Source organism: Sebastes fasciatus, chromosome 11 (genome assembly GCF_043250625.1).
Source record: "Sebastes fasciatus isolate fSebFas1 chromosome 11, fSebFas1.pri, whole genome shotgun sequence".
Classification (NCBI taxonomy): domain Eukaryota; kingdom Metazoa; phylum Chordata; class Actinopteri; order Perciformes; family Sebastidae; genus Sebastes; species Sebastes fasciatus.
Genome location: NC_133805.1, coordinates 2,854,760 through 2,876,490, shown reverse-complemented (window position 1 = coordinate 2,876,490; position 21,731 = coordinate 2,854,760). Strand labels below are relative to the sequence as shown.

Below are 21,731 nucleotides of genomic sequence, written 5' to 3'. Positions count from 1 at the left end.
GATAGATATAGATATTGATATAGATATAGATTTAGATATAGATTAGATAATTACTGCATGACATGAGTTTTAAAACATGCATGAAATGAACAGAAAAAGCAGATTATGAAGGTGTATTAATGGCAGTGATTGGGGGGGCAATAAAACATCTGACATTGAAAGAATAAAGTCATAATTTTTTAAGAAAATGTCATGAAAATATGAGGATATATCTACAGTTTCTGGGACTTTAGACGTTGATGACAGAAAGAAAAGTGTCCTGATGAAACGTGGTTGTTAGTTATCACCACACTCATTCATGGTTATTTATTTATGTTGCCTGTTTGTCCTAAATTTGTTCCTAAATTATGCACAAATTTGCATTTTGGTGGGTTTTTAACGCTGATTCAGATTTGATTTGTAGAGTTGTTTTTCTTAAAAAAAGAAAAAAAAGAATTATATATATATATATATATACTGCATATGCCTGTTGATTGATTAAAATATTTAATAAAATTAATCACACTTTTTTTATCTGTTCAAAATGTATCTTAAAGGGAGATTTGTCAAGTATTTAAATATATGCTTGAGGTCAGAGGTCAAGGGACCCCTTTGAAAATGGACATGACAGTTTTTCTTTGCCAAAATTTGTTGTTAGTTTAGAGCATTATTTAACCTCCTTCACTACAAGCTAGTATGACATGGTTGGTACCGATGGATTCATCAGGTTTTATAGTTTACTATGATACCATCAGCTTTAAAACTGAGCTGCTACAACCTCGGAAAGATCGAATAGCGGCCAGACTAAATCGCAAGTTGAGCAAATTTGTTATCGACTGCCCTGTAAAATATATATAACATATAAATACTAATATTTCTTAATATTTTTCTCATGAATATAGTATATAACTACTATAATATCTATTACAAACTACTATCAATACAGGAAGAAACATTAACTACATAATATATTAAAATGTATAGAATTTGTTTTTACATTTTTGGACTAATTATATCAGTTAGGGACTGATGAGTTCACCAATTAACTAACTAACTAACTAACTAACTAACTAACTAACTAACTAACTAACTAACTAACTAACTAATCAACTAACTAACTAACTAACTAACTAACTAACTAACTAACTAATCAACTAACTAACTAACTAACTAACTAACTAACTAACTAACTAATCAACTAACTAACTAACTAACTAACTAACTAACTAACTAACTAACTAACTAATCAACTAACTAACTAACTAACTAACTAACTAACTAACTAACTAACTAACTAAAAGAGAAAACACACTACAGTTTTCTGTCTGGTTTGTTGTGCTTTGGGAATAATAATAATAATAATAATAACGCGGAAAAATACAATTCAATTAAAAAAATAAACATAAAAAAATAAAAAATATATAAATACATGTCAGGATGTTTTGTCGGGAACACTTTTTAGGGGTCTATGACCTATTTTGAGTCAGGAAACAAAGAGATTTAGACTTAACATGTAGGCATATTTATATAATTTATATGCATTTATATATATATACTGTATATAAAGCGGAGGAGAGAGGAACGAGAGGAGGAGAGAAGAAAAAAGGATGATTTTATTATTTATCAAAAAATAATATATGATGAAATTATATATATATATATATATATATATATATACAGTATATATATTATCCTGAGAGCCTCAATGATGCCGTATTTAGTAAGTATTCAGATCCTTTACTGCAGTAAAAGTACTAATACCACACTGTTACAATACTTACTGTAACTTTTACTGTAACAGTGTTTTCAGTACGACATCCAGGGATTTTTGGCATATTGTAGATTTCCATACTGCGTACTACATGCTACATTCTGGCCAAATCAGTACGTACTACTAGTATAGTATGAGGTTTAGAATACAGCCTTACCCGTCATGTCATCACATTGTGATGTCATCACATTCTCATGACATGTTGACATGAGAATGTGATGACATGATGACATGAGAATGTGATGACATCACAGGTAAGGCTGTATTCCAAACTGTCTCATGACATCACAATGTGATGTTCTGGAATCGGCTGTGATTCCTGTGATGTTGAGTTTGGCTTTAATCTAAAATTTTACTTATAGGAGAAGATTAGTGAACCAGACAGTTTTTGACAAGCTGATTTAACATTCAGGTTAATTTAACATTCAGGTTAATTTAACATTCAGGTTAATTTAACATTCGGGTTAATTTAACATTCAGGTTAATTTAACATTCAGGTTAATTTACCGTTCAGGTTAATTTAACATTCAGGTTAATTTAACATCCAGGTTAATTTAACATTCAGGTTAATTTAACATCCAGGTTAATTTAACATTCAGGTTAATTTACCGTTCAGGTTAATTTAACATTCAGGTTAATTTAACATTCAGGTTAATTTAACATCCAGGTTAATTTAACATTCAGGTTAATTTACCGTTCAGGTTAATTTAACATTCAGGTTAATTTAACATCCAGGTTAATTTAACATTCAGGTTAATTTACCGTTCAGGTTAAACAGTTTAACGTTGACAGTCGACTGTAGGGTGAGTACATTATTTACATCTCCATGGATCAAGCATCATTGTTACTGAGCTCTAAGGAGCTTTGGTTCACCAAAGAACTGAAAACCTTCAAGGAAGAAAACGACGCTCTGAAGGAGATCGCCTGGGAAAGAAAAGTCCAACTGTTGGAAGCCCAGCAGAAGGAACTGCAGGACAACTTTACTTTGGACCTTGCTGAGAAGCAACGAGGCTGGAAGACGCAGCAGACTCAACTCCAGATCAGAGTGAACCATTTGACGTGGCACATTCGCGATAAGGACGCTGTTATCCGTGGTCTCCGTAAAGAGCAGCACGATAAGGACCCTGCAATCCCTGATCTCCGGCAGGAGCAGCACGATAAGGACGCTGTTATCCGTGGTCTCCGTAAAGAGCAGCACGATAAGGACCCTGCAATCCCTGATCTCCGGCAGGAGCAGCACGATAAGGACGCTGTTATCCGTGGTCTCCGTAAAGAGCAGCACGATAAGGACGCTGTTATCCGTGGTCTCCGCCAGGAGCAGCACGATAAGGACGCTGTTATCCGTGGTCTCCGTAAAGAGCAGCACGATAAGGACCCTGCAATCCCTGATCTCCGGCAGGAGCAGCACGATAAGGACGCTGTTATCCTTGATCTCCGCCAGGAGCAGATCGATAAGGACGCTGTAATCCTTGATCTCTGGCAGGAGCAGCGAGGCTGGGAGACGCAGCAGACTCAACTCCAGATCAGAGTGAACCATTTGACGTGGCACATTCGCGATAAGGACGCTGTTATCCGTGGTCTCCGTAAAGAGCAGCACGATAAGGACCCTGCAATCCCTGATCTCCGGCAGGAGCAGCACGATAAGGACGCTGTTATCCTTGATCTCCAGCAGGAGCAGCACGATAAGGACGCTGTTATCCTTGATCTCCGCCAGGAGCAGATCGATAAGGACGCTGTAATCCTTGATCTCCGGCAGGAGCAGCGCGATAAGGACGCTGTGATCCTTGATCTCCAGCAGGAGCAGCACGATAAGGACCCTGTGATCTTTGATCTCCAGCAGGAGCAGCGCGATAAGGACGCTGTGATCCTTGATCTCCAGCAGGAGCAGCGCGATAAGGACCCTGTGATCTTTGATCTCCAGCAGGAGCAGATCGATAAGGACGCTGTGATCCTTGATCTCCAGCAGGAGCAGCACGATAAGGACGCTGTTATCCTTGATCTCCGGCAGGAGCAGCGCGATAAGGACGCTGTGATCCTTGATCTCCAGCAGGAGCAGCGCGATAAGGACGCTGTTATCCTTAATCTCCAGCAGGAGCAGCGCGATAAGGACGCTGTGATCCTTGATCTCCAGCAGGAGCAGCGCGATAAGGACGCTGTGATCCTTGATCTCCGGCAGGAGCAGCGCGATAAGGACGCTGTGATCTTTGATCTCCAGCAGGAGCAGATCGATAAGGACGCTGTGATCTTTGATCTCCAGCAGGAGCAGCGCGATAAGGACGCTGTGATCTTTGATCTCCAGCAGGAGCAGATCGATAAGGACGCTGTGATCTTTGATCTCCAGCAGGAGCAGATCGATAAGGACGCTGTGATCTTTGATCTCCAGCAGGAGCAGCGCGATAAGGACGCTGTGATCTTTGGTCTCTTCCAGGAGAAGAAGAGTCTCAATGAAAAGCTCGTGGAGACCAGAACCGAGCTGTTGAGCTCTGCAGATGAACTCCGACAGAGAGAGGACGCCTGGCAGGCCAAATACAAGGCTCTGGAGGACAATGTCACAAAGGTCCTGACAGAAAAAGACCAGATCTGGAAGACTAAGGTCAGTCAGTTGGAGGACGTCAACAAGGACCTGACGGACAGAGAACAGAGCCTGGAGACCACAGTCCAACACATGGAGGTTGAGAAGAAGCTCCTGGAGGACATCTGCCTGAAAATGAAGAAGAAGATGAGAGGAGTCTTTTCTCGCAGGAGGACCGAGGATCGAGAGACAACATTACAGAAGATGAAAAAGGAAGAGACGGAGCGGGAGGGGGTGGAGAAGAAAGAGAAGAAGAAAGGTTGTTTTCGCTGGATGCGCAGGTTCTTCCTGAAGCGTGACGGCAACAGTCAGGTAGAGGAGGCTGCAGCTCAGGTTGGATACCAGCAGATCCCTCTTCCTCCCCCCTTCGCCTTCCCGTCTTCCCTCCACCCTTACCTTCCTCTCTCAACCTCCCCCTCATTCTCTACGTCATCACCGTCCCTCCACCCCTACATCCCTCTTCAGTGATTAGTGATTAGCACTGCAGCCTCACTGAGACACCTCCACCTGTCCGGCTGTGGGGAGTTTGTATATTCTCCCTGTGTCTGCGTGGGTTTTCTCCTGGTGCTCAGGTTTCCCCAGAATTCCTAGTTATGCGTGAGGCTAACTGGACACTCTAAATTACCTCCAAATATCTTTTTAATATATTTGGTGGTAATTTAGAGTATTCAAAAAAATTTCAATCTATCATATATCAGTAGGGGTTTTCTCCTGGTGCTCAGGTTTCCCCAGAATTCCTAGTTATGCGTGAGGCTAACTGGACACTCTAAATTACCTCCAAATATCTTTTTAATATATTTGGTGGTAATTTAGAGTATTCAAAAAAATTTCAATCTATCATATATCAGTAAGGGTTTTCTCCTGGTGCTCAGGTTTCTCCCACAATTCCTAGTTATGCGTGAGGCTAACCGGACACTCTAAATTACCCCCAAATACTTTTAAATATATTTGGTGGTAATTTAGAGTATTCAAAAAAATGTCAATCTATCATATATCAGTAGAGGTTTTCTCCTGGTGCTCAGGTTTCTCCCAAAATTCCTAGTTATGCATGAGGCTAACTGGACACTCTAAATTACCTCCAAATATTTTTTAAATATAATTTTAGGTAATTTAGAGTATTCCAATTTTTTTTCAATCTATCATATATCAGTAAGGGTTTTCTCCTGGTGCTCAGGTTTCTCCCACAATTCCTAGTTATGCGTGAGGCTAACTGGACACTCTAAATTACCCCCAAATACTTTTAAATATATTTGGTGGTAATTTAGAGTATTCAAAAAAATTTCAATCTATCATATATCAGTAGGGGTTTTCTCCTGGTGCTCAGGTTTCTCCCAAAATTCCTAGTTATGCATGAGGCTAACTGGACACTCTAAATTACCTCCAAATATTTTTTAAATATATTTTTAGGTAATTTAGAGTATTCAAAAAAAATGTCAATCTATCATATATCAGTAGGGTTTTTCTCCTGGTGCTCAGGTTTCTCCCACAATTCCTAGTTATGCGTGAGGCTAACTGGACACTCTAAATTACCCCCAAATATTTTTAAAATATATTTGGAGGTAATTTAGAGTATTACATTTTTTTTAAATCTATCATATATCAGTAGGGGTTTTCTCCTGGTAATCAGGTTTCTCCCAAAGTTTCTAGTTATGCATGAGGCTAACTGGACACTCTAAATTACCTCCAAATATTTTTTAAATATAATTTTAGGTAATTTAGAGTATTCCAATTTTTTTTCAATCTATCATATATCAGTAAGGGTTTTCTCCTGGTGCTCAGGTTTCTCCCACAATTCCTAGTTATGCGTGAGGCTAACTGGACACTCTAAATTACCCCCAAATACTTTTAAATATATTTGGTGGTAATTTAGAGTATTCAAAAAAATGTCAATCTATCATATATCAGTAGGGGTTTTCTCCTGGTGCTCAGGTTTCTCCCAAAATTCCTAGTTATGCATGAGGCTAACTGGACACTCTAAATTACCTCCAAATATTTTTTTAATATATTTGGTGGTAATTTAGAGTATTCAAAAAAAATGTCAATCTATCATATATCAGTAGGGTTTTTCTCCTGGTGCTCAGGTTTCTCCCACAATTCCTAGTTATGCGTGAGGCTAACTGGACACTCTAAATTACCCCCAAATATTTTTAAAATATATTTGGAGGTAATTTAGAGTATTAAATTTTTTTTAAATCTATCATATATCAGTACGGGTTTTCTCCTGGTGCTCAGGTTTCTCCCAAAGTTTCTAGTTATGCATGAGGCTAACTGGACACTCTAAATTACCTCCAAATATTTTTTAAATATAATTTTAGGTAATTTAGAGTATTCCAATTTTTTTTTCAATCTATCATATATCAGTAAGGGTTTTCTCCTGGTGCTCAGGTTTCTCCCACAATTCCTAGTTATGCGTGAGGCTAACTGGACACTCTAAATTACCCCCAAATACTTTTAAATATATTTGGTGGTAATTTAGAGTATTCAAAAAAATGTCAATCTATCATATATCAGTAGGGTTTTTCTCCTGGTGCTCAGGTTTCTCCCACAATTCCTAGTTATGCGTGAGGCTAACTGGACACTCTAAATTACCCCCAAATATTTTTTTAATATATTTTTAGGTAATTAGAGTGTTTAAAAAAAGAAGTCAATCCATCATATATCAGTAAGGGGATTCTCCTGGTGCTCAGGTTTCTCCCACAAAATATATATTGAAATGAATAAAAAATAAATAAAATAAAATTTAATTAAAAATCAAATAAACAGTGAAATATAATTTCATTATGTCTGCCTCTCTGAATAAATGTGTACAGTATAAATACAACTTTATGACATTATGGTGGCTATAAAGTAGAAGTACTGGTATCTGTTTAAGTTGTGATTTCAACAACACTGAAGCTGATCAATAAAACGATCAATGTGACTAATAAAAGATGTTCCAAATAGTATTTTAGACGCTGGTTAACAACATGAGCCGGTTCTGTAATAAACCATGTGACCTTCATGACTGACGGGTTCATGATTATTTTTAATATTAGCACCATTTACAGGTAATTATTAAGCTGTCATTTCATTATTATCAACAGACAGTTGTAAACTACTCAAACATCTTTTCTTTCTGATTGTGAATCACTGGTGTTGAATACATGAAGCTCACAGTACACAGGTGGACAGGCAGAGAGACAAACATCTGGACCATGAGTTTATCCAGATGTTTTCCCTCGTTGTGTGAGTTGACTGATAACGAGTTGATCACTCACATCCTTTTCTACTACGTCTGTTTTTTCACTGTGAGCTGAGTTGATGAAACCACCCTATTTTCAGCTCTAATCGTTGCACACAATCTAGAAACACGCTTCCTCTGAACGTTCAGCTCTTCTAGCGAAGAGGATCGTTGCATCACTTCCTGCGCCAGGTCATCTAGAAGGCGGAAAGCAGAAGTTGTTGCTGCTGATCAGCATCTTGTTCGTCTGTGTCATCCAAATTACCAGCCAATAAAGTATGAGTCAGCTTAGAGGAATCGCTAAAACAAAAGTTTGTGTAGGAGAAAAATGACAGTTTGTTCTAGATGTATGAGATAATTAAATGTCCTGATCTCCTTCCTGCTCACCAGGATATTATAATGACCCCATGTATGGAGGATGGCACCTGCCAAAGTAAAAAATAAATAAATATATAATGACTCAATAAATAAATATGTCATTAAATGTAAAAAAAAATTATATTGAAAATAAATGTAAACGAAATAAATGCAAAATAAATAAATAATACAGATAAATACATAAATAAATAAAAGATAAAAATTAAACAAAAGAGTAAATAAATAAGGGAATTAATTAATTAATTATGAATAAATAAAGAAACAAATTATAACAAAAATATCAAATGATGTTACATTTTTATCAATTAATTAAATTAAATATAAATAAATAAATAAATGACTCGATAAATGAATATGATATTAAATGTAGCAAAAATAAATGTATTATTTTATTATTATTATTATGTTTTACCATTAATTAATTGATAAAAATTGAGTTTTTTTTCATAAATGTATGACTTTAAAATCTCGCAAATTTGTGAGTTTTTTTCTCGTAAATTTCTGGCTTTAAAATGTGTCATAAATTTGTCAGTTTTTTCTCATAAATGTGCCACATTAATCTCAGAATATCGGAGTTTTTTCCTCATAAATTAATGACTTTAAAATCTCATAAGCGTCTTTGAGTTCTTTAAAAGCGCTTTATAAGTTGAATTTATTATTATTATTATTATAAATTTGTGAGTTAAAATGTGACGTAAATTTGTGATTTTCTTCTCGTAAATGTGTCCCATTAAACTCAGAATATCTTCATTTTATTTTCGTAAATTTATGACTTTAAAATCAAAATATATATATAATATATAATATTAAAAAATATATAACATAAACACAGGAAGTCAGAATCATGATATTTTTAAAGTTATTAACTTGATATTGACCGTTTCCAAGTGAGAAGCAGAAGCCGGCGTGTGATCGCTTTAGTGTTTAAAAGTTGAACTTCTGTACAGATCAACTCGGGGAAACAATCATTTGGCGACAGCAGAAGTCACAGGTTCGAGACAAGACGAGGGCTAAAAATAAAAGAATCAGGACAGGAAAACAGAAGGCGTCCTGGTGTCAGCGCGGACTGTTTTGATAGGCGTTTGATGGAGGAGGACCACAGTGTGTGTTGGACCGGGATGAATCGGTGGTGGGAGGAGGGAAGTGTGTGTGAACAGCAGGACAAACAGGAGTTCAAGACGCTTTTTATTTGTGCACGTGTCCCCGTGTAAACACAGCGCTGTGTGTTCAGTTCATGAACATAAAAGGCTTCTGTGGGGAGTTAACACACCGACACGGCCTTTGTTAAATGTAAAAGAGACTTATTAAGAGTTCTCCTGACAGAGAAACGTACTTCTACTGTGACATCTACTGTTCATTATGTTCAAACTGTGTTGTTTGTGTGTTTCCAGTGATGGAACACCTCAACGCCACCCGTCTCCCCGGCAACCAATCAGACTTCAGCAGCATCTTCACCCAGCAGGTGCTCCCGCCGCTCTACTTGGTGATCTGCGTGGTCGGGGCGTCCCTGAATGGCGTGGCCGCCTGGATCTTCTTCAGGGTGCCCAGTGACTCGGGCCTGGTGGTCTACCTGAAGAACATGGTGGTGGCCGACCTCCTCATGCTGACCACCTTCCCCTTCAGGCTGGCGGCTCAGCTGGGTCTGGGCGGCTGGCGCCTCCACGTGGTCACCTGCCGCTACACCGCCGTGCTCTTCTACTCGTCCATGTACGTGGGGATCCTCTTCATGGGGCTCATCAGCCTCGAGCGCTACGTTAAGATCGTCAGACACACCTCCTCCTCCTCCTCCTCCTCCTCATCCTCCTGCAGGTCCCGGTTGGGCGGCGTGTCCTCGCTGCATGTCCTGCAGAGCGTCGGCTTCGCCCGGGTGCTGGCGCTCCTCACCTGGAGCTTCCTCCTCGTCTGCGTCCTGCCCAACGTGGTGCTGACCAGCCGGCCGGCCGACGAGGAGAGCTCGCGGCACTGCATGCAGCTGAAGACCGGGTGTCCACGCTCCTCAGCGTCGGCCTGTTCTGGGTGACCCTGCTGGTCCTCGCCTACTGCTACGCCTCCATCGCCTGCCGCGTCTACCAGTCCTACCGCCGCGTGCGCCGCGACAACAGCGACGTCTGCCGGAAGTCGAACCGCAGCATCTTCAGCATCCTGGCGGTGTTCTTCGTCTGCTTCGTGCCGTACCACGTCTGCCGCGTGCCGTACACTCTGAGCCAGATGCCGGAGTCGGGCTTCAGCCCGGACGCCCGCTTCCTGTTGTTCCAGCTGAAGGAGGGGACGCTCTTCCTGTCGGCGCTCAACGTCTGCCTCGACCCCATCATCTACTTCCTGATGTGCCGAACCTTCAGAGAGTCGCTGCTGAGGAAACTGTCGAGAAGAGACCGGAGGAGGTCGCTGACCACCGGCCAGAGTCTGAGCCACATTTAGGAGGAGAGGGGACAAGGAGAGGAGACAAGTAGACAAGGAGAGGAGACGAGGAGAGGACAGAGGAGACAAGAGAGGAGACAAGGAGAGGACAGAGGAGACAAGAGAGGAGAGACAGGAGGAGGTCGCTGACCACCGACCAGAGTCTGAGCCACATTTAAGAGGAGAGCAGACAAGGAGAGGAGACAAGGAGAGGAGACAAGGAGAGGGGACAAGAGAGGAGAAGAGGAGAGGACAGAGGAGACAAGAGAGGAGAGACAGGAGGAGGTCGCTGACCACCGGCCAGAGTCTAGGAGGAGAGGGGACAAGGAGAGGAGAGGAGGAGAGGAGATAAGGAGAGGAGACAAGAGAGGAGACAATAGAGTCACTGCTGAGGAAACTGTCGGGAAGGAGAAGGCACAAAGAGAGGAGACAAGAGAGGAAAGTAGACAAGAGAGGAGACAAGGAGAGGAAACAAGGAGAGGACAAAGGGATAGGAGAAAAGGGGAGGAGGCAAGAGAGGACACAGGGAGAAGAGACAAGAGAAGAGAAAAGGAGAGGAGACAAAAAGAGAGAGGAGAAGAGATAAGGAAAGGAGACAATGACAGGATACAGGGAGAGGAGACAAAGAGAAGAGACAAGAGAAGAGACAAGTAGAGGGGACAAGGAGAGGAGACAAGTAGATGAGACAAGTAGACAACACAGGGAGAAGAGACAAGGAGAGGAGGCAAGAGAAGAGAGGAGATAAGGAAAGACACAAGGAGAGGACAGAGAGAGGAGAAAAAGAGAGGAAACAAGAGAGGAGTTGAGATAAGGACAGGACACAGGGAGAGGAGACAAGGAGAGAAGAAAAGAGGGTACAAGGAGAGGAGACGAGGAGAGGAATCAAGGATAGAGATGTGGTCCTGTGTAAATGCAGACTTGTATAATTGTATATAAATATCAGTATATATATATTAAAGTATAGATATTAAATAATGATTGACAGTCTCAGTTGTGTTTATTGATGAGTCACCAGCGTGAAGGAGAGAACAGGAAGTGGTGATGTGGAAGTGAAAGTGGACGCAATCGCTGGGCATCGAACTCACGGGACCAGAGACGGCTGGTGAGTTCAGTTCTCCTCCGGCGTTACCACGGCAACCGTCCACTTCTCAGTAAATTCAGCTGATCTGGTTTCTGTGGCTCTGAGGTCACTCTCTTCTCTGTTAGATTATAATAACTTTAATATTTATATACGTTTGAGACGGAGCACACAGCTCATCAAATAAAATCACACAGTAATATGCAGTGAGACAAAACAACAGTTTTTTGTATAGTAGATGTTAATATTAAAGTTATTTGTCATATGCACAATAATTTCATAGAAGCAGCCGTTGGCAATATTTTTTGTTCTCAGGCTGCTCTAATGCTGCTATAAAATAAATATAAAATCACACAAGTAAGAAGGGGAATTTAAAACATAAAATAGTGCAGCTGGTCAAATATAGGAATATAATATAATATGATATAATATAATTCAATATATTATAAAATATAATATAATATTGTGTAATTAAATATATTATAAAATATAATAGAATAAAATAAACTATAATAAAATACAATATAATATAATATCATATAATATAATATCATATAATATAATATATTTAAATATATTATAAAATATAATAAAATAAAATATATAATATGATATAATATAATATAATAAAATATAATATAGTATAGTATAATATAATATAATAAACTATAATATAATACAATATGATGTGATATAATAAAATAAAATATAGTATAATATGATACAATAAAAAAAATACAATATAATATAATTTAATAAAATATAATATAATATCATATAGTATAATATAACACAATATAATATAATATAATATAACATAATATAATATGATATAGTATAATATAATATAACATAATATAATATTATATAATATAATATAATATTGAACATTAAAGAACATTGCGACAAAGTGCAAAAGAACATTAAGACATAATTAAAACAGTTATAAAAACATTAAAGATTAGAAAATAAAAACAAGCTAAAAATAAAAGCTAGGATAGAAGCTAAAATAGAATATAACACACAAGAGTAAAAGCTCTAATGCAGTATATAAGATCATTATCTGGTTTAATAAAAGGCAGCAGCAGCAAACAGGAACGTTTGAAGCTTTGATTTAAAAGAACTCAGAGTTGGAGGTCCTGCAGGTTTCTGGGAGCTTCTTCCAAATATTTGGTGAATAAAAACTGAACGCTGCTTCTGCATGTTTAGGTTAAAAGTATTTCAGTATATTATTAAAGCATGTGTATCAAAAGCATTCATCATATAAGTGCTGTGTAACAATATATACATACTTACAAAGTTGATGTCATCACTGTTGTTGTTGCTGCTGTATTTATTCCTAGATGGAGTGTTAAAGGAGCAGCTGCACAGCCTGGCACTGATCGATCCAAACTCCATTCAGAAAACAAGCATTTTAAAAGCTGTTTGCTTGTCGTCTTGGTAACAGACCTGACAAAGCATGGATTCAGACTTTTTACTAATCAGCATCATAATGTCGTTATTTCGGCATCATTTTGATCCGTTTATTGTAATTAAATCACAGTCTGTTTATTTTGGGTTCATACCGCAGTAGCGACGTGTGTCTTGCTAATTTAAGCTTCTCGCTTGGTGTGAATGCACGGTAACACAATACGAAGCAACAACGTAACGTGACTTAAAGGAACAGAAACAACAGCACATGCACAACAACAGCACGATGTAATGATTCAATGAACCGCTGACACGCTCCCCAGAAAACATGAACACTGAACTGTTCTCCAGCTTTTCATTTAGAAAGAGCAACAACCAATGAGGAACCTCCAACAGTCGGCCGACCAATCCTGTAACTTCATCACTCAGTCAGTCAGTCAGTGACAGACTTTAGTGTTTGTAGGGCTGGCCCTCTGCGGTGCAGCCACAAATCAGCTCTGCAGCAACAATGATGGACACCAGAGAAGTTGAAGAGTTAAAACACAGAGTTGAACCCTCAAATGACTTCTGTCTATTTCAGTTTACACAACTCAGCAGTGTTATCATAATTATAAAGACTAAGTCCAGCATAGAGAGGCTCAGTGAATGTGGTCTGGACTCTGTGGAGGAGAGTCATGGTTTCAGAGACGCTGTAGAAGGACAGAATACCTGCACTGTGATCCAGGTACACTCCTACTCTGGAGGACGGAGGACCTGAGACGGGGGTTTGGACATTGTTGTACTGAAATGTATAACTGTTACTGTTACAATATAACGCCCAAGATTTGTCATTGCATCCAAATTGACATTCACCCCCTGCTCTACTGATACTCTTGTATGCGACTGCTACATCAACTCCATCTCCTCTCCACTCCACCTCCCAGTAACAACGTCCAGTCAGACTCTCTCTACTCAGGACCTGATCCCAATCAATGAATCTGTCTGGGTGACTAGAATAAGACTGTTGTTGTCTCGTTAATGTTGCTTTTCTGTTCCCCTCAGATAATAACAGATGTGTGTTTGCTGTGTTTGGATCCAGTGTGATTTCTCGTGAATACTGTAAGAATCCAGCTCTGGTCTTGGGCTCTGGTTGTGGCAGTAAAACATCCACTTCAGTCACTGTCTGTGAGACGTTTGTCCATTTCTCTCTCAGAACGTCCTGTAGTTTATCTCTGACTTCTGACACAGCCGCCGTCACGTCCTCAAAGTAGCTCAGAGGACGGATATTGGTGCTGGATGTAGATTCACTGAGTGGTGACAGTGAGGGGTAGTCGAGTAGAAATTGGTTGTGATCCTCTGTGTGTGACAGCAGCTTCAGCTCAGCGTCTCTCCTCTTCAGCTCAGTGATCTCCTGCTCCAGCTTCTCCTGAAGCTCTTTGACTCGACTCACTTCACTTTCCTGCTGGGATCTGACCTGCTGCTTCACATCACAGCTTCTTTTCTCCATGAGACGGATCAGCTCGGTGAAGATCTTCTCACTGTCCTCCACTGCTTTATCAGCAGAGTGATTGACAGCCTCCACCTCCTGTTGGAGCAGCTTCACATCTTTCTCTCTGTCCTGGATCCTCTGCTGGATGTTGAGTCGACTCACCTCCAGCTCTCTCTGCCTCTCGGTCCTTTCTGCTGCAGCTGAGACGGTGTCGTGGCCTTTATGTTCATCCACAGAGCAGAGATAACAGATACACTGCTGATCAGTACGACAGAACATCTTCATCACCTCATCGTGACGAGAGCAGATGTTCTCCTGGAGCTTCTTGGAGGGCTCCACCAGCTTGTGTTTCTTTAATGGAGCCACATCATAATGAGGCTGGAGGTGTTTCTCACAGTAAGAGGCCAGACACACCAGACAGGACTTGAAGGCTTTCAGTTTCCTCCCAGTGCAGAAATCACAGGCCACATCTTCAGGTCCAGCATAGCAGTGATCAGCAGGAGCAGCTTGGAGTCCAGACTTCTTCAGTTCCTCCACTAAATCTGCTAACATGGTGCTTTTCACCAGGACAGGCCTCGGTGTGAAGGTCTGCCTACACTGAGGGCAGCTGTAGATCTTCTTCTCATCCTCTCCATCCCAGAAGCCTTTAATACAGTTCATGCAGTAGCTGTGTCCACAGGAAGTAGTCACCGGATCCTTCAGTAGATCCAGACAGATGGAACAAGAGAACCTTTCGTGGTCCAGCTGAACTCCTTGCTGCGCCATTTCACCTCTCAGAGACGACGACTGTCTGAGTCTCACTTCCTGAGAAGTGAAACTAGTTTGAGCTCTGATCTAAACAACATGTGCACTTAATGGAGCCTGTCAGCTCTCACTGCACCACCATGTCGGTTACACCCATCTTCAAAACTGTAGATCTGAAGGGGAGGGAACGAGGAAATAAGAGGACCGAGTGCAACTGGGTGTGTTTGAGAGGAGGAAGAGGAGGAAGAGGAGGAAGAGGAGGGAGGAGTTATCAGGCTCTGCTTCATTCCAGGAAGAGGAGCGGTTAGAGAGAGATACGAGTGGTTTGTTTACAATCTAGAGATCATTTCTCAGTTCAAAACACCGGAGCCATAAGCTTTTAGGAGGTGAACTCTTCTTGGTACCTCTGGGTTTGGAGACAGCTCCTCAGTTTTCAGAATTAGCTCTTCTTTTTCCCTGAAATACTGTTTGATGATGCTGATACAGCAGATGAAAAATAGAAGAATGAATCACTGCTGTAGAAGGAATGAAATCCCCAAATAGTTTTTACTTGTGTGATAAAGTCCTTCAAATGTTTGTGTAGAAAACAGATTAAATCTAGAATATCATTTTGAGTAAAAGGTGAATTTTAATGTCAGATGCATTTAAACAAATATATCAAATGTGTTAGTGGCCCTGAATCCCACAGGACCTGAATGCATCAGATCATGTGACTCTAATGAGAGATTACTGGCCTTATAATAAGTATAACCTAAATAAACAAATGCAAACTACATAAAAACAATCAGTGTGATAAAGGACCAGTGAGTAACAATTAGGGGGATCTATTGGCAGAAATGGAATATAATATTAATAAGTATGTTTTCTTTAGTGTCTAATCACCTGAAAATAAGAATCATGTTTTTGTGACCTTAGAATGATCCGTTAAGAGAGCGGGTCCTCTTCAGGGAGTCCACCATGATGCACCGCCATGTTTCTACAGTAGCCCAGAACGGCTTGGGCTGGAGTCGATAACGTAACTCGCTCCCGCCGTCGCGGCTCTCTCTGTCTCTTGCTTCACCACTCACTTCCCTCGTACACACACACTCTAAGCGCTGTCTCTGATCCAGATGACCCACGCTGCTCTTACAACAACTGGCTCTCGACAGGGTCATCCGCGTTTTCGCGTCGGCCACTGTAGCTCTCCAACACGCTTGGCACACGGGAGAGGCTTCAGTCGGTTGCAGTCTCAACCTCACCACTAGATACCGCCAGATCCTACACACTGTTCCTTTAATGCCATTTTCCTAAAAAAACAGATCCCTCTGCGTCACTTCTCGGTGGCAGTAAACACGTTAATGTTGTGAATTAAACAAATATGCTTGTTTAGATTCAGGCAACAAAACCACTTAGTTAGGTTTAGGAAAAAAACAACATGGTTGGGCTTAAAGCTACTATGTTTGGACAGTGAATATGAAACTGAATTTTGTAACGCGCAGGACACGAACAGCGGTCTCTGGATGAAAGCCCTGTTTGTTGTTAAATCAAAGAACACCTATAGGTTACAAAATGAATTCTATTAAATATCAATGATGGATTATAAACATACAACGGCCGTCCTCGGTGCAGCCTTACCAGGATGAATTAGGAAAGAGACAAAACTCAGACAATTAAACAAAACTAATGAACAATAAATAAGAAGTCTATGGACACCACGACGGATGCAACAAGCATTATTAAGACACATAAATAAAATAACCTGCCACTTCTTATAGAATCAACAGCAGAATAAAACATCACCAAGCAGACAACATGGAGTCGTATAAACTATATCAGGGGTGCCCACACTTTTTCAGCATGCGAGCTACTTATAAAATGACCAAGTCAAAATGATCTACCTACTATAAAAATGCAAAACATATATTTATTTATAAATATATTGAGTATTCTTTATATGTACAATATATGTTGGTGTACCTTGCATAACTGCATGAACCCATATTGTACAATATAACTCTGTACATTTTTTGTCATTACCTTACTCTGATGACTTGCACTGAATGGAATCAGCCAGGGATGTGTAGTCCGGACAGTAGCTGCTGATAGCCAGCCTCAAGCACACTTCCAAATGATCATCAGTCAAGGTGGAACGGTATTTGGACTTAATAATCTTCATGTGGGAAAAGGCTGACTCGCATAAATAAGTGGAGCCAAATAATGCAGTCATGGAGGTAGCACATTTCCTCATGTTGAGGTACTTTTCCTCTGTGAGTAAGTTCCAGAACTGTCCATGAGCCCTGGATTTAAGCTGAATGTCAGTTTGTAGTGTCAAAATCTCATCCTCCACTCCAGATGAGTTCAGGTGAAACAGTGTTGCAATTTTTGATGCGAGTGAATCAGCCTCAGCATCTTCCCGAAAAGGGTAGCACATGAATGTAGCGACTGGCTCCAGTTAAACAAAGTCTTGAAAGCGTCTGTCAAACTCTGACAGACAGTTCTCAATCTGCTCTGTGTAGCGTGCACTGTCAAGTTGCACACACGCCTTGCCTTGCGTCTCCAGCTCTGACGCGAGGTTCTGGAAGTTTGCCAAATCATGGCGCTGCATCTTTGAGGACAGATGTTGCATTTTCCATTTGAAAGCATTAACTGAGCTGATCATATTGATTACGATTTTGTCTTTTCCTTGCAGCTCTACATTCAGGTCATTTAACATGTTGGTCAGATCGGTTAAAAATGCTAAGTCTAGCAGCCACTGATCGTCATTTAGTTGGTTGTATTCTGCATGTTTAGCTCCACGGAAAAACTCCTTAATCTCCGGACAGAGCTATCGAAATCTTTGCAGGAATTTCCCTCTACTAAGCCATCTCACGTCAGTGTGTAGCAACAACTCAGAGTGGTCGCAGTCAGCCTTCTCCAGATGCGCACGGAATAGCCGTCTTTGAAGAGATCTGGCACGAATAGAACAGGCGATCTTCATTGCCACATCCATTATCTCTTTCATGTTGAGCATTTTTGCGCATAACGCTTGTTGGTGTATTATGCAGTAGTAATTGAGGAAGTCTGGGAAAGCATCGTCCTCCCTGCACTTGGCAATAAATCCATTTGAGCGGCCAACCATCGCGGGCGCTCCGTCCGTGGTGATGGACACCAATTTCCACACTGGGAGCTGGGTTTTCTCGATAAAGTTTTTGAAAGACTGAAAAATGTCCTCTCCTCGCGTGTGTTCTTTCATGGGCAGTACTGTTAACAGCTCCTCTTTTGCAGTCATATCGGGAAACACCATCCGAATAAAAATGCACAACTGGGCTGTGTCACTCACGTCTGTAGACTCGTCCAATTGCAGTGAGAAACACTCGCAGTCCGCGATATCCTTCCAAAGTTGCTGGGTCAAATCCTCGGCCACGGCTTCACTGCGCCGTGTAACTGTACTTCTTGATAGCTGGAGAGCTTTGATTGAAGATAATATTTCTGGTTTGTTTTTAAAATCTCGGAACAACGAGTCAGCTGCTGCAACGAATGCCTCTTTTATCATCTCTCCGTCTTGGAAGGACTTCTTGTTCTTAATGATGAAGTGACTCACCCGGAATGATGCTTCGGTGGCAGCCTTCGCTTTTGTGGTCAGCTGTGAGAAAAATGACTGCTGTGGATTGGGAACTGGGATTTTAGTTCCTTCACCTTTCTCTTTCTCAGCTCGCTTTTCGGAGGGAAGTCAGTGTTGTAGTTTTTGTGAACAGTCCGAAAATGCCGCTCCACATTTCCCTTCTTCGGAATAGCAATGGTAGACTGGCAGATGAGGCAAACGCACTTCGAATATGACATTGTGAAAAAAAAGTCCTCCTCCCAGTCCGTATGGAAGTGGTAGGTTTTTGGCTTCTTACTTGGTCCAGCTCCCCCACTCATTTTTATACCCTTTAAGTTTAGAAGAAATAAATTGGAGGCTAACTAGGCAACTCGGTAGCTTGCTAGAGTTTTGCCGCACTTGGCGCGCTTGTTTGCGCATGCGTGGTGACCCATGTGTCAGAAAAGATCAGATGTCAGACTGGCTGCCCTGTATGTCAATCAAGTGACACATTTCATAGTGAGGATGGATGATAGGCTGACGTCTATTTATTTTTTTTATTTATTTATTTATTTATTTTTAATGCCATGCGATCTACCCACACTACCTTCGCGATCGACCGGTAGATTGCGATCGACGTATTGGGCACCCCTGAACTATATGAACTCTACAGCAGCTGCATACACACATGTTAAAGTAAAGGAGAGCTGCACAGTTTTATACACCATGTAGCACACACACAGAGACACACACACACACACACACACACACACACACAATGCTCCGTTTCTATACAACACAGTGTTTGTTGACGTCCCTCTCTGTACAGTGAGTTACATCCATCAGTGAGGTTGTTGTACTCACCTGTCTGGACGTCATTCTGGGAGTCTCGTGCACCATGAAGTCCTCCATGATCTGCTCCAGGATCAACTCTGCTGCTCCTCAAACTTTTCAGACATGTTGAGCTGAATGAGGCTCTGCAGTCACATCAGGGATTATTATCACAAACAGCAGAAAGGCCTCACACACACACACACACACACACACACACACACACACACACACACACACACACACACACACACACACACACACACACACACACACACACACAACTCACCGCTGGAGGATCCACCATGAGCATGTTAGCATGTTAGCATGTTAGCAGGTCGGCCAGATCCAGCATGCACCTTGTTGGTCTGCAACATCTAGGGTGTGTTTGATTTGGGTCACAGAGCGTGCTGGCAGGGTGGTGCATTAAATCAGTGACAGTCTGGTTCCTGACTAAATAACTATAACTAAAGAACTAATATTGGTTTGACCCCATTTACCATGATGTATGACACAATGCACTTTTACTATAAAGCTTTTTATCAGACTAAAAAGATGTTCTTAACTGAAACTGGAGACAAACTGAGTTGAGCTGCTTTAACCTCCACTACTGATATTTATTGATCGGTGCTATTGACACAATTCTTCACAAAGAAAAAGCATCGATATGAGAATAACCTTCTGACACACAACCCAAACACACTGTGGTCAACCTGAACTTCAGCAGCTGGCAGAAAAAACAACTAAAGTTAGTAGAAAATCTACTAGAACAGTGTTAAAACATTAAAAACACAGGTGAGGTTTTTAAAAAGTGAAATGAAGGAGGACATACAGTAAACGCCTCGGTTAGTGAGACACAAGCCAAACTACCACCAGCAAAATCACTCCTTTCTGTTTGTTTTTTTACTAAAAAAGGAGAATTCACTTTGACTAAGAGAAGTCCGACACCCTGACCATGATGTATGAGACATTATAAAGTTTCTGATGGGCTTAAAAACATGGTTTAAAACATGCAGACAGACTGAGTAGAGGAGCTTTAACCTCCACTACATCCCTGGTTAGCAGGATGAGGGCGCCCTCTTGTGTTGTGCATCAGGTTTCACATTTCTCTTGTTATTAACCTGCTGTGATGTTCACTGCAGGAAGACATGTCAAAACTTCACTGAGCCTTTGGCAGCTTCAAACAACATCAGTAAAGAGACATTTAAATAGATGTAATATCACACTATGTCAGTTTGTTCACAGGAGTCACACCCTGTAACACTGATGCTGCATTCAGGTCACATGGGAAAGACGGTAGAGAGGAGTTTGGACTTAAACTCTCAGGTTGTAAATAGTATTAAGGAATGTGAGATTTGAGGCTGTAGGTTAACATTTCTCTGATTTAACAACATGGAAATATTAGTAACCAAATGTTAAGAATCATCTACACAATGTTCCTTAACAAGGACTTCACAACACTTCTTCACACCCAAACTTGACCCAATGAATTCTGACTGTTTTTCCAGTTTTAGGTTATGAGTAATAAATCCTCTATATTGACTCAGAGCACAAAGAAAATGTCGGCTGTAAAGAAACAGCAACGAGTGATAGAAAACTCTGCTCGTTTGTGTGTGACGAAGCTGTTTTAGTGAGGAAAGCTGAAAGGACAGAGACCGACTGACAAACGCTCTCCTGCTCTGAACATGAACTCTGGACTTTGTGGTGTTTCAGGAGGCCTCAGTTATTCTCTCATAGTAGTTTCACATGTTCTCCACCAGCTGTGTCTGATACTCTGGAATGAAGACAGGAAGAAAAGACTTTGTTCATTCTTGTTTATTGATTATAGAAACCTTCAGTTTGTTCACACATCCCATCAGTAAAGTCTGTTAAATGACTCTTGTTCAATGATTTCACGTACAGATTCATTTCCATCCACACAATCAGTTTGTTTGAGCAGAATCTCAGCGATGTAACAGAGAATAATGATTTCCTTATTGATTATGATCATGATAATTACAGTTTTCATTAAACATCTTAGTATCTCGTTTGTACGTCGATCTGGACGACAACATTTAGTCCGCCCAACAAATAAATGTGATTCTAGATATCTTTACAAAAAGTGGTGAGAACAGAATATCTACGATAAGAAATAAATCACTAGACCTTCCTTTAAGACCCGTGCAGTGGAAGAGAAACAACAACACAACAAAGATCATCATGGGCAGTGAAACAGACACAGGAAGGAGCGCCACCTGAAGACACTCACACATTTACAGAACAACTCATGAGAAGATGTCAAAGCAAAGAGTGTAGAAGCAAAGAGACGCAACTCTGCTGCTTTTTTGAAAACAAGTAGAGCCCAT

General features: G+C 40.7%; 1 protein-coding gene and 1 pseudogene across 1 annotated transcript; one reads left to right on the top strand and one right to left on the bottom strand.

The window, feature by feature from the left end:
• Window positions 1-11,440, top strand: part of LOC141776393 (P2Y purinoceptor 14-like) — an 11,542-nt pseudogene extending 102 nt beyond the window's left edge.
• An 865-nt stretch (window positions 11,441-12,305) lies between these two features.
• On the bottom strand, window positions 12,306-15,581 carry LOC141776392 (tripartite motif-containing protein 16-like). Its single transcript, XM_074649926.1, has one exon. It carries the CDS (start codon window positions 15,036-15,038, stop codon window positions 13,377-13,379), a length of 1,662 nt encoding a protein of 553 aa, XP_074506027.1. The 5' UTR covers window positions 15,039-15,581; the 3' UTR covers window positions 12,306-13,376.
• Between the last annotated feature and the right edge of the window lie 6,150 nt (window positions 15,582-21,731).

What these genes read in the sequence shown, in the direction of transcription:
- LOC141776392 (XM_074649926.1), bottom strand. Translation starts at nt 15,038, where the DNA reads ATGGCGCAGCAAGGAGTTCAGCTGGACCACGAAAGGTTCTCTTGTTCC.